This window comes from Ambystoma mexicanum, chromosome 5p, assembly GCF_040938575.1.
Source record: "Ambystoma mexicanum isolate Mex_15411 chromosome 5p, UKY_AmexF1_1, whole genome shotgun sequence".
In the NCBI taxonomy this organism is placed as follows: Eukaryota; Metazoa; Chordata; class Amphibia; order Caudata; family Ambystomatidae; genus Ambystoma; species Ambystoma mexicanum.
Window position 1 is genome coordinate 953,544,798 of NC_090930.1, and position 15,266 is coordinate 953,560,063.

General features: G+C 44.1%; 1 protein-coding gene across 2 annotated transcripts in view; it reads left to right on the top strand.

Moving 5' to 3' along the window:
• The window catches only part of DDC (dopa decarboxylase), a 917,411-nt gene that overhangs the window by 374,298 nt on the left and 527,847 nt on the right, over nt 1-15,266 (top strand). For both annotated transcript variants that reach the window (XM_069613411.1, XM_069613412.1), the window contains exon 4: nt 9,166-9,285. In XM_069613411.1, coding sequence (XP_069469512.1) covers nt 9,166-9,285 — 120 coding nt within the window. The remainder of the gene's footprint in view (nt 1-9,165; nt 9,286-15,266) is intronic.

Below are 15,266 nucleotides of genomic sequence, written 5' to 3' on the forward strand. Positions count from 1 at the left end.
GCTTCTTTAATCCTAATAATTTCACCTGTAGTATTCAGGATTTGCGATGTCTTTTTAAACAATCTTTCACTGTGGACTTCCCTCAACCAGATTCACTCTTGCCAACACAATGTTCACAGGGTTACTGTTTTCCACCCTGCCTTGTAGGCACATCCCTCAGCCTGGTTCACATTTGCCTTACATTTTCACTTTACTTTAAGTCTGGATTTTAGCCCCCAGTTAGGCCTTTCTTTTAAAGCCCCCAGTCAGGCTTTCCTTAAAGTGGTGGGTCAAAGACTTTCGACTGTACAAGGGGTTTTTACTCGACACTTGTATGACCATTTTGACCTCTTACCACGGGCACCCCTAGGGCCCTATGGTATTTGTAGTTTTAACAAAAGGGGACCAAGCAGAGTCTTTCGATTGAGTGCCCATGTGGCGCCTGACCACTCTGCAGCTGGTCTTTCCCTGTGGTTTTAACAGTTCTATACCACACAGAGTCTTTGTTCTTTAATTCACCTTATGTTTCCATTTGCAACCTTCGCTCAACATAGTTTGCTTTACTATCGGTTGTCCCTCTGACTCACTGGGTGTAATGAACCACTTGCTGTTTCTTGTCTCTGGAGTCAAGGATGATACCACATTAGCAAGCATCTCTCCCTGCCTTGGTTATCAGTGTAGGAGGGCTCTGTCCACCATTGACATCTGCTACACCACATGATGGCTGTTGTTCCTGGTATTTTGATTAATTTCAGAAAGGCTTCGCGGGTCTGGGTTGAAAAGGGCAAGGGCACTTCTCTCCTTGTCATCCTTTCTGACCTGGCCGCCTTGCTCCTCCTCTTGAACTGCCGCCCTGGAATATCTGACTCATTTTTGCGATCTGCCTTGCTCGTAGTGTGCTCTCGTGCTTCACCTTTTATCCCTTTGGGGAAGGGAAAGGGCCGTCAGGTGTGTTTGGTTATTATCAATTGCTTGACTCTGCTTGACCCTTGTGCTGGGGCATGTCAGTTAAACGGCTCGGGTGTTAGTCCGTTGTTTTTCATGGTGTAAGAAAGTGCTCATGTTGGAAAAGGGGGTAGAACTTCAGAATATCTTACGGTGTCCCACTTCCACTCCCCGAGGACCCCTCATCAAGGTGATCATCCTGCACTAGTCTACCCCCAGGAACTGGATCCAATAGCGATGGCCATGTCCTGGCCACCTGGATGTAAGATCCCAGGGACTAGTGGGTGAGACACCTTCAGATATCTCACATACTCTTCCTCCACGCGATGTAGCCACATTTGTTTCACAGGGGAACCAGAAAAAGAAAATCTATATTTCCCTGGTCTTTTCCTTTTCGGTGTTCCACAGTGAAACAATAGGGTTGTAGGTCTAGAAACCATTGCATGACCCGAAGGTTGGAACCTTTGCGTTGGCTAATCCAAACTAGGGGTGAGTGTTCTGTAACAAGTGTGAACTTTTGTCCTAATAGGTAGTATCTTAGATGGATCATGACCCACTTGATGGCCAGGGCCTCTAGTTCCAACACAGAGTAATTTTCTTCACGTGGGAAACGTTTGCGACTAGCAAATAAGATGGGATGTTCTAATCCGTCACAAACTTTGGACAGGACTGCTCCTAACCCTGTAAGGGAGGCATCCATCTGTAATATAATCCCTTTAGAGAAGTCGACTACCTTCAGGATTGTGTTCTGGCACTGAGTCTGTTTTAAGGTGTTATAACATATATATCATCCTCGTCATTCCAATCAAGTTTCTGGGGTTCGGCATTCTTGAGTTTATATGTCAGCCTAGCTGTTTTGTCCAAAACGTTGGGGATAAATCTACAGTAATATCCTATCAACCTGACAAAAGCTCTAAGTTATCTTTTGGTCTTGGGGGTTGGTGTATCTAAGATGGTTTTCACCTTCTCATGTTGAGGCTGTACATTCCCATTCCCTACAAAGAAGCCAAGGTATTTTATGGCTTACTGGGGCAGTCTGTATTTAACTGGGTTAGCAGTTAGGCCAGCTCCTCTGAGGCATGATGGTATATAGATGGAAGAGATGGTCCTCCCAAGTCTTACTATACATGACGATATCGTCAATATAAGCTCCACAAAAATCAGAATAGAGTTGTAGGATTTGATCCATGAGGTGTTGGAAAGTGGCTGGCGCACCATGTAACCCAAAATGGAGGACTTTGAATTGAAAGAGTCCTAGAGGCGTTTAAAACATGATCTTTTCCTTATTTGGCCCATTTACGGGTACTTGCCAGTACTTTTTGATTAAGTCTATGGTAGATAGGAAGCTGGCTGTGCCTGGTTTATCAATTAGGTCATCGATGCATGGCATGGGATAGGCATCAAAGTCCGACATGGCATTCATTTGATGGAAATCTATGCGGAATCTCCAGGAATGGTCAGGTTTAGTGACCAACACGGTAGGAGAGGACTATAGACTTGAAGAAGGCTCGATAATATTGGCTTTTAACATTTTGTTGACTTGCTCAATCACTATCTGTTTACGGGCTTCTGGGAGTCTATACGGTTTTAAATGAACCACTGTACTCTTAGGTGTTCTAATATAGTGGTATGTGCCTTTTACTCTTCCTGTTTTTTCTGAGAACACCTCAGAAAATGAGGTAACTCTTTTAGATCTTCTTGTTGTTGGATAGATAGCTCTGGAGGAATTAATTCAAAGTTATCTATCTCTTTGAGAACTAGACAGGCTAATACTTTGGCATCGGTGGCTGACGGGTTCTCTTTCCATTCTTTCAAAAGATTTACATGGTACAAATGGACCTTCTGTTTTCTGTCCGGTTGGCCTACTTTATAATTACAGGTTCCCGCTCGTTCTAATATCTCATAGGGGCGTCCCACTTGGAGACAAGTTTGTTTTCTGAGGTGGGTAAGAGGACCATTACTTTCTGTCCTATGGAGAATGATCTTAAGCTCACCTGTTTGTCATAAGTGGATTTTTGTTGGCCCTGCGCCTTTTCTATATTAGTACAAACTAGATCTTGAACTAACTTCATATGCTCTTGCATCCCGGTGGCGGTTCGCGAGATGGGAATGGGTGCCTCGTCTCACTCTTCCTAGGTTTCCCAGAGCATGTCCAAGACATCTCTAGGCTCCCTTCTATATAGCAGTTCAAAAGGGGAGAAACCTGTGGAGGCCTGAGGGGATTTCCTTACTGCGAATAGTGCACAGGGGATCATTCATTCCCAGTCTTTCCCGTCTTTATCTACCAATTTTCGGAAAATTAACTTCAGAGTTTTATTGAATCTTTCCACCAAGCTATCGGTTTGGGGATGGTACACAGAAGTTTGCAAGGTGGTAATGTGGAGTAGCTCTTGGACTTCTGCCATAATCTTACTCATAAAATTTGAACCCTGGTCTGTTAGTATTTCCGTGGGAAAGCCAACCCTGGAGAAATAGGGTAGAAGGTGTTTAAGGGTTTGCTGTGTGGTATTATTTTGCATTGGGAATGCTTCAGGATACCAGGTCGCATAATCCACAATCACAAGAACATATTTGTTGCCTAGCCTCAATGTTTCTAGAAGTCCAATTATGTCCATCTAGATTCTTGAAAAAGGGACTTCTATGATCGGCAACAGGATCAGAGGGGCAGGTAATGGGATGTGTGTGCTGGTCTTTTGCCATATTTCGCACATCTGTATAAAGGTCTGTTTATCTGCATGGATATCTGCCCAATAAAACTTCCCACTAATATATGCCTAGTTTTTAATTGTCCTAAGTCCCCCCCGGTAAAATAGGAATGTGCTATCTCCAGCATAACCTTTCCATGGCTCTTAGGTATTAACAACTGAGTTTTTACTAAGCATTCCATAGATGTCTCTCTTCTATAAAGTAATCCTTGTTTTATGAAGAAAGAGGGGCTTCCTTTCTCTAAGCCTTCCCTTTCCGGAATAGCTTGAAGAAAGGCATCAGCGACAGCTGGATTATTTCGCTAGGCGAAGGCTAGATCGGGATAAATGGTAGGCTCATCTCCCTCCCTTTCTTCGATGTTCAGAGATTTATCAGCTTCCCCAAAACCTAATGTACCTCTTTCTGTTTTATCTGGTTCAGTTCCTTTAAACTGAGGCAATAGAGTGCTTTCTAAAATTCCTTAGGCAATTTGATCTCCACGACGTACTTCAAAAAGGGTCTCACCATAATTCTGTAAGAGAACCTTTACATCTCCCTGGAAGTCGGGATCAATGATGCCTGCTAAGACATCTATGCTAGGCCAGATTTTGCGGTCATTCTTATATAGCACCCCGGAAGGGGTATCAACACCAAGTCTGTAGGGATCATTCTGCTTTTCCCAGGGGGCATAACAGCTTCCCTACTGCTACAGATATCAAAGCCTATCGATTCCTTAGTGACAACGGAATGGTTAGAAGCTCTCGGACTAAGTTTCTGAAATTGTAGAGTTCCCCAATTAGTTTAAATTGAGTCACATCCCACTTCTGACACCACATGTAAGGAACTCATGGTGGCAACGGTAAAGAAGAACACAAGTGATCACAGTTCAAGGGTGTTTATTGATATGTATAAATGGGTGAGAAAAACACCTAATCTGAACCTAAATGTAAGATGGGAGCAAGCTTCGACCATCAAATAATAATAGGGCAGTCCTAGTGGTGCCTCATCAAATAAAAAAGGGCCTATACTAAAAAAAAACTATTGGCAGTCCTTACAGCTAAATTACAAAAATAGTGTGGGATAGTGTTCACAAGAAAAGAAAGAAGTGTTCACAAAAATGATAAGTCAGGATGGTATAATGAGGTCCCCCTTCCCCATGTTTTTAGCACGGGACAAGGCGGGCCTCTTGAGCACAGCACACAACTGGGCTTTTCCAGCAGGAGGCTACTGTTCTTCTCATTGATATCAGGATCTTCAGTGGTGAAGTCTCTTTACACAAAGTCTCTTCCCCCGAGAGCCTGATGTATCAAAATAACAAAACAAAATGTTCCTCTTTGTAGTCTTTTACGATGGGTGACTTCTCTTCAACCCGGGATGCTCCTCAACCGGGTTTCGATCATTGTTGACTGTTACCCTCCCACCGTCGGGTACACTACAGCTTCTTTACTCCTAATAATTTCACCTGTAGTATACAGGAGTTGTAATGTCTTTTTAAACAATCTTTCACTGTGGGCATCCCTTGACTGTGTTCACTCTTGCCAATACAATGTTCACGGGGTTGATGTTTTCCACCCTGCCTTCTAGGCATCCCTCAGCCGGGTTCACATTTGCCTTAGCTTTTCACTTTACTTTAAGTCCGGTTTTTAGCCCCAGTCAGGGTCTTTCCCTGCGGTTTTAACAGTTCTGGACACACATGGTCTTTGTTCTTTAATTCACCTTATGTTGCCATTTGCAACCTTCGCTCAACATAGTTCGCTTTACTATCGGTGCTCCATCTGACTCACCGGGTGTGATGAACTGCTTGGCGTTTCTTGTCTTTGGAGTCAAGGATGATACCATTGTAGAAAGCGTCTCTCCATACCTTGGTTATCAGTGTAGGAGGGCTCTGTTCATCGTTGACATCTGCTACACCACACGCTGGCTGTTATTCCCAGTCTTTTGATTCCTTTGAGAGAGGCTTCGTGGGTCTGGGTCGAAAAGGACAAGGGCACTTCCCTCCTTGTCATCCTTTTGGTACTAGTCCCCTTTTTTCCTCCTCTTGAACTTCCGTCCTGGAATAGCTGACTCGCCGTGCGGTCTGCCTTGCTCATAGTGTGCTCTTGTGCTCCACCTTTGATCCCTGTGGGGAAGGGAAAGGGCCATCAGGCATGTGTGGTTACTATCAATTGCCTGACTCTGCCTGGCCCTTGTGTTGAGACATGTCAGCTAAACAGCTTGGGTGTTAGTCTGTTGTTTTTCATGGTGTATGAAAGTTTTAATGTCAGAAAAGGGGTGTGGGGGGCAGAACCTCTGAATATCCTATGGGGTAGGATGAAGAAGAGTTGTTATGAGGAAGGGGGTAACGCGTCTCACCCGTCAGTGTCTCACCCGTCAGTGTCCCACTTCCACACCCGAGGACCCTTCATCCAGGTGATCCTCCTGCACTGGTTCACTCCCAGGAACTAAATCCAATAGTGATGGCCATGTCCTGGCCACCTGGATGACAGATCCCCAGGGGCTATATATATATATATACACACACACACACACACACACACACACACACACACACACACACACACACTCGCTCACTCGCTCACTCTCTCTCTCCCTCCTCCATTCAGGGCATCACACCATGCTTGTAGAGAAGACAGAGAAGAAAACACATCCCAGCCCTTTTCAGAGGTTTGTGGGTCATATTTTTAACATTTTGGAGCGGTCTCGGACTAATCGTTTCTCCCAGGCTCAGAAGTCTTCATGCTGCAACACATATGATATCTGTATGAAATCTTCTACAAAATGACCCATAAGACACTCATTTAAAGGATTTAACCAATGGAGGAATGTACTCTAAAACCACTCACTCTTTCACTGTTTGTCTTTCTTCACACCTCTTAGTGCATCAACCTCTAAAAATATAAGACAAGAGCGTGGTGACCTGCACCTCTGAATCTTGGGATATGAAAAATTGTAGAGTGATATGTGGAAGGATTTAAATGACTCACAATCACTGGCATTGCATTGGGCAATATTCCAGCCTATCACTTTCCAGCCTTCCTTGTCATTCCAGAAGAGTAAAAGCCATATGAAAATCCAGCTTGGTCCCACCCCAAAAGTGGGCACCTATCTGGAAATACTAGGTTACATCCTTACTGCAGAAGGGACTGCATACTTGTTTCAGACTCATTGAGTATCTCCATAGAGGTGTAGCCTCTAGGTACATCAGTCTGGGGCTCTATGTATGGGCGTCTGTTACACCCTCAGTGACATTTGCAAAACTGAAGGGTCTGTTTTGTATAGATTTTGCGTTCCAGTATTTCCCCAGTGCATTCCCTGGGATCAGACCTGGTAATATGGAATACAATACAAATTGATAACTTTAATTAAATCGTCTGATGGCGATGGGGAGATAAAGTGTGTGAGAGGGATTTTTGCCATCCTCTGTATTTTATTTGTAGTAATATAGTATTTGTAGTAATGAACATAGATATTTATTTGAATAAGCAGTCTACTTCTTCGAAACAGTGGGAAACATTTAGCTATAATGCATTCAATAGCAAACAAATGTTTCTAAGCAAAAACATTATGTCTTCTCATTCAATCATCATCAAACAGCAATTCCTCTATTCCAACCGCAAGTGACTTTTCTGCGGATCTTCATGTCGCTCATTGGGCATCCACACCAATGATCCTTTCCCCTCTTCCACTTTGCACATCTCATTTCAGCCTTGGCCACACCCATCCATCTACATTCTCCTCCTTTCTGTGTGGCTTGTCCCTTCCGCATGAACCCCTAGATATTTTCAGCAGCAGTTACATTGCCCTTCCATGGTTTGGGAGCTTGGCAACTGCTATCTATCAATCCATTATATGATGTATGTATTCCATATACTGCTATTTCAGACAATTCAGTCAACTTGTGCAATATTTACCTTATATAATTGAAGCTGAGATATAGCACCAAAATCATCAGTATAAAGTCGACATTTTGTAACTGTAATTGGTAAAAAAGTTCCCACAGCTCATTTAGGAAATAATGCACATGAATCGCCTTGCCCAGAAAAAGACTGCGAAAGCCGGGGAAGCCAGCCAGTGAAGAGAGGGGGATCCACACCTAATCCCCACCTTCATAACTAGTTTATTGACTACTAATTCTAGAGGAACTTCCTAAAACTGGTCTCATGAGACCCTCGCATTTTTTTAGGGAGATTATCCCAGACAACGGGAGATAAGCCCCTCACCAGAGTGCCACATGTTTTTGACAGGATTGGTTCCCGGGCTGAATCTCGTTCCATGAGTCTGAGTCTTGTGCCACTTCTGGGCTTGTATCAAGAGCCTCTCATCTCAGGTTGAATCTTGAGTAGATAGGTTGAGTTTGTTAAGCCATTTGGAGGCTTTGAATCTCCCAAAGGAAGTGTGAGGCTCAGCTGATTTACGGGCCACACTGAGTTTGTTTGGCTGTGAGAAAAGGAGTGACATAGGTCAGACTCATTACTGGAGGGCGTTCTGAGCATTTTAGACATGTTTTTTACAGCTTTTATGTTTTTTATATTTTTTCCATAGTTTGCTTTTGTTTGGAGAGTTTTGTTACGTCTGTGGTGGATTTGTATCATTTTGTCTCTTTAGGGTTTGGTCAGTGTTTTGTTTGTTTCCCCATGAGAAAAAAAGCGTTGCCCTTTCCTCTGGTTCCTTTTCCCTTTTGTTGACCCCTGAAAAACTTTAAAAGACTAGAAAACATTCCTAGCCGGCAGTTTATTCCCAAAAGAACACAAAAGTGCAAAAAAACGGTTGTTTTCCCTTTGCTAGTTCGCCCCTGTGTGTTTGTTGTTGTCAACTTCCCTTGTATTATTTCTGTCCGTTTGTCATTCTTGTTGTGTCTACCTGTAGTTAGGAAGTACTATAACATGTTGTGTTGTCTTTTTCTTTGGGTGTTGTTTTTTGCGTGCTTCATTGGTACTGTGGGTATTAGTTAGTTCTTTTTGGTACACGATTTCGGGTTCTCTTGTTTTGTAGTTCTCTTCTAGTTTTTTTTTATCACAGATGGGAATAAGGAGGGGAATGGCATACCTGTGGTCCTGGGAAGATAAGGAGTTGACAGGAGGGGAGGAGGAACTGTGTGCTGCCACACAGGAGGAGGTGGATTCCCATAAAATAGATGAGGATGATAGGAACCTTGTAGCTGTTTGTTGGTGATGGCTCAAGGTTACAGGGTACACTGCATCGGCAGGTTTCCAAGTAAGCAGGGGACACTAAGGCATTAAGGGAAGTCTGAGGAGGAGGAAGTAGTCACATTCTGGAAATGAATGAGGTAAATTCATGAGCTATAACAGAAAATCAATTTTCCGAGAAAGAGTAGTAGAGTTTGTAAGAACATCACACCATATGTGGTGGAAGCTGGAACCAAAAACAGTAAAATAATTGAAGAAGCAACTACAGGACACACCTACAGCTGGCTGGAGTCTTTGAAATTTCAAAATCTGTAGAAGAATTTGATACAGCTGTATTATCATTGTTATTATTGCTATAATTGCTCTCTGATTTTTAAAAGTGTGCCTGCTCTTTGTGTTAATCCTACAGACTGCCAGTCCAGCTTGCACAGAGCTCGAGACGGTCATGCTGGATTGGCTGGGGAAGATGATTAATTTACCGGAAGAGTTTTTAGCTGGGTCTAATGGAGATGGTGGCGGAGTAATTCAGGTAAGCCAAAAGAGCAAAGAACAATTACGTAAAACTCACAGAGATCGACATGTAATGCTGACCACCAAACTAACAGGCAGTCTCACAAAATAGAAGAAATAAGGAAAAATGAAATATGTTTAAAACTTCTGAATCAACTTATTTTGTATCAATCCAATCTTTCTGCTTACTGAAGATTTTGCTTCCTTTTTATAGCTGTGCAAAGTGACTCATTGTGCTATAAACATATCAAGATCAATGTGCTCCAGTAGACTAACCAGGAGCAGCATTTTATAGGTTTTGGACTGGTAGATCTACTGAAACAGACTTCAACAATGAAAGGTTAAGAAGGTGTTTTTTCAGGGCGTAGCTACACACAATTGGATATTTACATGCCTGACTACAGCTAGGACTAGCTAGAGAAAGCTTGCTCTCTTCCAGAGCACTTGTAGATTTATCTTAGAGTAGCAACTTTGTCAATAACCTGCTTCATGATGTAGAAAGTGTCCTTGATTGGTACTTTGGATCATCCATTTTGAACATGCTGTAGCTGCTGGCTAAGTGGGAGCAGAGATGGAGGGCTTTGCCTGCATGTAGGGCTTCTGACCTTCAATCTACATTCTACAGCCACTCCCTCTCTGTGCTGCATGTGTGTCCCCTAGATTATTTTGGCTGACTTCATGCACCATTTGTTGACTTATCCAATCCATTATGGCAGTCAGTGTTGGATGGTGTGTGCTGTAAGGAAGGGTAGCTGGCTGCTCGGAGGTAGACATCAACTTATCATCACGGTCTGGTCTATCAGATAAGAAAGGGTGTGCTTTGCTTTTGTCCTTGGGCTCTTTTGATTCCAGGACCCTGAGCATCTTTTCTTTCAAGGTACTGATTCCTTTAAGGGTCAAAAGGGAGTGTTCCACGTGTCCTTCACAAATGTGAGAAGGCGATATGCATGATGTCAGCCCCAGTCATCGAATGCCTTTCAGAGCCATTACGCGGGGCTAAACAGATGGAAGCTATAGAGGGGGCCTGCATTCTCTCTCTCTGTAATGCCCCCAGCGTTTCCTCAGGAGGAGAGATGGGACGGGATATGCACATCATGGAGGGACCTTCTCCTAAATTAAAAGCAAAGAGCTATATTGCCCCGCTCCTTCTGTAGCCCCCGACCCCCAGAATCTATATATTACCATATGTTATTTTTTTTGTCCCTGCAACGGCCGGTGCGTTGACAAATCGGCGCATGAAACTTAGTTTGGGAGGCAGTGGGCTTCATTCATAAAGCGTTCCTCAGTGGGATTGAAAACCCATTTGTTAATCAGGCCCAGTGTATCCATGAGGAAAAAGCAGCAATAATGTTGCGTCATGGCAGGCACCAGAGTACCTGACGGCGTTCTGAAATGCACTTAGTGTACGGCACCCAAACAGCATTCACTGCATTTGGCTAGCATCGTGCACACTCAGGGCTGGTGCTGTCACTAGGCAAGGTTAGGCGCTTGCCTATATGTGCAAAATGTTAGAGCGGCAAAATGCTGCTTTAACTCACACTACGTTTGTACTGCCTTGCCTTGCCTGTGATAGCACCGGCCGTGTCGCCTGTACACTGTCTGCAGGCTGGCGGCAGCAGCAGCAGAGTCAGAGACCAGGCAGCGCCGTGAAGGTTGGGGTTGTGTCAGACCTGGGTCACGAGTGGCATTATGGCTGTGGCAGCGCTGGCACATGCGCATTACGAACGGAGCACCCCACGTGCCCCTCTGCTCTGTCTGTGTTCTGTGTGTCATTAGATGTAAGTACCAGGCATCCCATGACAATCAAAGGGACATCGTGGAGAAAGTGGTGCAGGCAGCTGCTGAATATGAAGAGTTTCCTGCTAGTGCCTTGGCATAAGGAGCAGATTAATCAGGTGAGACAACCTGGCCCTTTCCCCCAGATCTGTGTCATACCCTTGTCCCTATTGCTGTTAACACCCCTCTCTACAGTGCTTCCGCAGTTTCCGTGCATACCTATTACCTGCCTGTTAATGCCTCTATCCGACCATCAAAATGAATCTTCCCGCCCCATCGTCCCCTCCCATCAGTGTGTAATGTTTACCCCTCTGGATAGTGCCCCAGTCCCCGCGTGGTGGTTGACTTTACCCCTGTACCTGGGCTGGCTCCTCTGATATGATCGCATTTTATGCCTTTTGTGTGCAGCAGACTAGCACCCCATGGAGTCTGGGACCCATGGGCTCATGACGCACCTTAAAACTGTGTTTAGAAACACCAGCGCTGATCCTTAACCAGATAAATTCCAACTCCTCGGCAGAGCAGGGATCACGGTCCATCATATCTCTGACCATAGGCGAAGCACCAAGGCCAGCGTTACTAGATCGGTCTTCAAACATCACACATTTTACATACATGAGAAGTTAAGGGTCTGCCTAAGAATACAGATGAGTATGGCTTTTTGACTTTGAAGGATAAATGACTACTCACAAGGTTTGTTCGCGGGCTGTTCAGGGATGCTTGTCTCCGGGACATTAAGAAGTACCCGCCTTGCATTGCCCAAAGTGAGTACGTATACACAGAACACAGGAACTGGCAAGACCACCTGCAGGCGAAGAAATGGCTGCACGTCTGGCTAAAGTCATAGAGCTCACACTTTTCCACTACCCTCATTCTGTATTAGGGGACATCCACAGCGGCCCAGCAGCACCGCCAAGGACTGTCATTTCAGATTGTTTGCATTTGTGTCCTTGAAGTGGTGTGTACATGCCTATGGAGCATCACAAATCGAAATAAACTTAAAAAGACATAAATAACTTCCAGGAGCTGCCCGAGTCTTCCATAAATACAATGTCGGGAACTGCAAGGCTTGGTGATTTGGTAGTGATTTACAGAGTGTGCAGTGATCATAAGTCCTCGATCGCCTGGTGACTTGTTTGGTATCAATTTCTAAATGATTTTGCGAGTAGTGCATTTGCTAAATGGAAAGTGTCTAGTTTTCCACAAAAAAACACTACAACCGCTGATCAAGCATTGGCAATGCCAAAGGTTTTGACTTTTGTGTAGGATAGGGATAGGTATTTGCCAAGTACTGCTGTAATGGTACTAACTGGCCATTATTGGCAGCTGCTGTAAAATGATGCGAGTACCTGGGCATATAACAGTAGTACCTGGCAAATGATTATTTAATATCTATAAGCAGGTCAAACCTGTTGGCTTTGGCAATACTTGCTTTTAACAGAACTTCAGTGAAGGACATGCACACTGCATACAAATCAAGTGGCTGAATGCACACTTGGTTAAGACATTTTTATTATACCAGTAGTGCATGTTAAGATCCAATAAAGCCATTAATTCACAGAGACTCCATTGAAAAAACTCTGACAGGCATTTCAACCAAAGATTAATGCTACTTCTTGATAAAGCTAGCACAACGAGATCCCACGAGAATGTGCTTATAGCAGGTAGAGGCAGAAAGTGGGTGGAATGCCCATGGGGATTAGCATGGCTATGGGCAGTTAAAGGGTGGACAAATAACCAAACAACACCTACACGTGTTGTGTCCCTCAACACATCTCATCACCCTCCTAGCTGTACTCCAATGCAATAGTTTCCGCGTATAGGTAGTGCTTAGGATAACTTAATAGGAAACATTAAAAATGCCAATGTCTTCTCTATAGGCAAACCAATAAGCAAACCCTGTGGCCTAAATAAGCTAAATGTAAACTAACTGGACAGTTTTGCACTCTGGTGCATCGGTGCAGGGGGTCTTCCAGGGAAAATGTCACTCCATTTTCCCGTCTTCTTGATCTGCCACTGCTTGCAAGCACAAGATCCAGAACCACCGTCCACATCCGTCTATGCCTAGACTTGAGGTGTGTGCTACACATTTACAGTATTCACTGCAGTGTTTTATCAGCTGTTTCCATCAACTACATTATAAATGCAATACTGATTTTTCCAATGTCAGTTTCCCAGTCTAATGGCAGGAGCAGGGATGACTCTTGATCACACATACCTTTAATACATTTATGCTGCCGCTATGCAAAATATGGTGGCCCATTAACGACCAGCAGGCTGGTGCCTCAGAGTGGGCACACCACGCCTAGGAAAAGACTGGGCAAGGGTGGCTCCCTCCATAATCAACGTGGTGCCAGCTCCCACTCTGCCACTGTTGTGATGAGGTGCTGGTTGCTAGAGTGTTTAAGTGTGTTATATATTGATCTTTCCTATATCTTGTATTAACTATTGTGCCCCCTTGTGCCTGTCACTTTCATTTTCTGGGTTTGTCCGAGGGATGCAATAGAGGTTATTGGGCCTTGCATGTGGTGGGAAGAGTGGTAATGTGGTACTCTGTGCTGGGAAACACCTCAGTCCTTACCTGTCACTCTGGAGGGTCTCGATTTGTTGGTCTGGTTTTGGCACCCATTGCCTTACCTGTTTATCAGGCCACTATGAACTCATTGGCCATCCCATAGCCAGGCACAAGGCTCTGGACCTCACTGTAGCACTTGGGAATCAAGGGTATTATTACAGGGCTATTCAGCGTGGTCATGCCGCTCATGCAGGAATGTTTCCCACAGAATTGCCTTGGGTGATTTTGGCTTGTGGGTGGCTGACCCCTCAGATGCTGTGGCAACAGCTGTAATTCACAATGTGGGTATTGTCTCTTGATAGTTCTGACGTATACCAGAGGTAATGCATGCTACGCAAATGAGGTGGTGGATCTCAAGTTCACTGTATCTGACATGAAAGAGTTATGGAGTTGACTTTGTTCTACTGAACACAGACATCGACACATTATTCCTCCTTTACCTTGGAGGACAGACTCCATGACAACAGAGCGATGTGTGATCTTGTGCTTCGTGCAGGTGTCACCTTTACAGACTACATCTGGAAACTTAGCCTGTAAAGGATTCTGACAGTTCCCTGGTATTCCCGTGTCCTGCAAATGTCGAGACATGAATTCTGCCAGAAGGATCCTTGAAGCTGTAGGACACAGAATGAGGGTGGTTGATATTTAGAAAAGGTGTCATAAATGCACAGATTCCAGTGTGAGGGCAGAGCAGGTCAACCTGAGGACATCCTTCACAATGAGGGCTTGAGGGTGGTGGGCCTCCAGGTTCATCCTGGTTAGCCCTCCTCATCATTAGTTTTGGCTATTAGGTGGAACTGAAAGTGCCACCTACAAGCTGAAACTATTGTCATGGGGAGGAAGATATTTTGGGAGGTACACACAATAAAAATGTTATCTTTATAAAGATAGTGACATGTTGTTAAAATGAACATATGCAACAAATGTGCATAACAAGGAGCTGGAAGTTTGTGACAAAATCTCCTTACCGAATTTAGTGTGTGTCAGAAAGTGGGGAAAGTACTTTGGTGTTAAAAGGAATTGTTTCAGGCTGGTAATATTTTGCATTCCAGAAATATATATGAACCTACAAATTGAAAACCTAAAATATTTGCACCAAATAAATCTTTGTAGGTGTGTGGTCAAGTGCATAAAAAGCAGAGCTGGTTAGAATCACTGCTTCACTGTTTACCCAAAGTTTGTGATCCTGGACCACTAATGTAATCTCCCTCTGGCGCAGGTGTCTAGTATGTATTACCAAAATCGTTTTCCTGCTGCCTGTATTGCCGATATATAATTTACAGAAATGATTCGATCCACATGTTCAGCATTACATTTGTTTTTGCTATAGTAACATTGACTTGTTCAATCAACCTGTATTTATGAAACACAGAGGTGTTAATTTGACTTCTAAAAACCTCACACTCTGAGTAGATGTGAGGGCAAGGAAAGTGCAATGGGATCCATCCACAGCAGAAGAAGTGAGCAATGTGTTAGGTGGAGGTGATGGGTTTGCGGAAATCAGTAACACAATGAGAACGGTTGGTTGAGAACGGTTAGGATCTGGAGTGGAGTGTGGGGGTTGCCAATCTGACAGTTTGCCTAGAGTGGTAAAAGTCCTTGCACCGGCCCTGTGCCAGTCTGACAGTTTGCCTAGGGTGGTAAAAGTC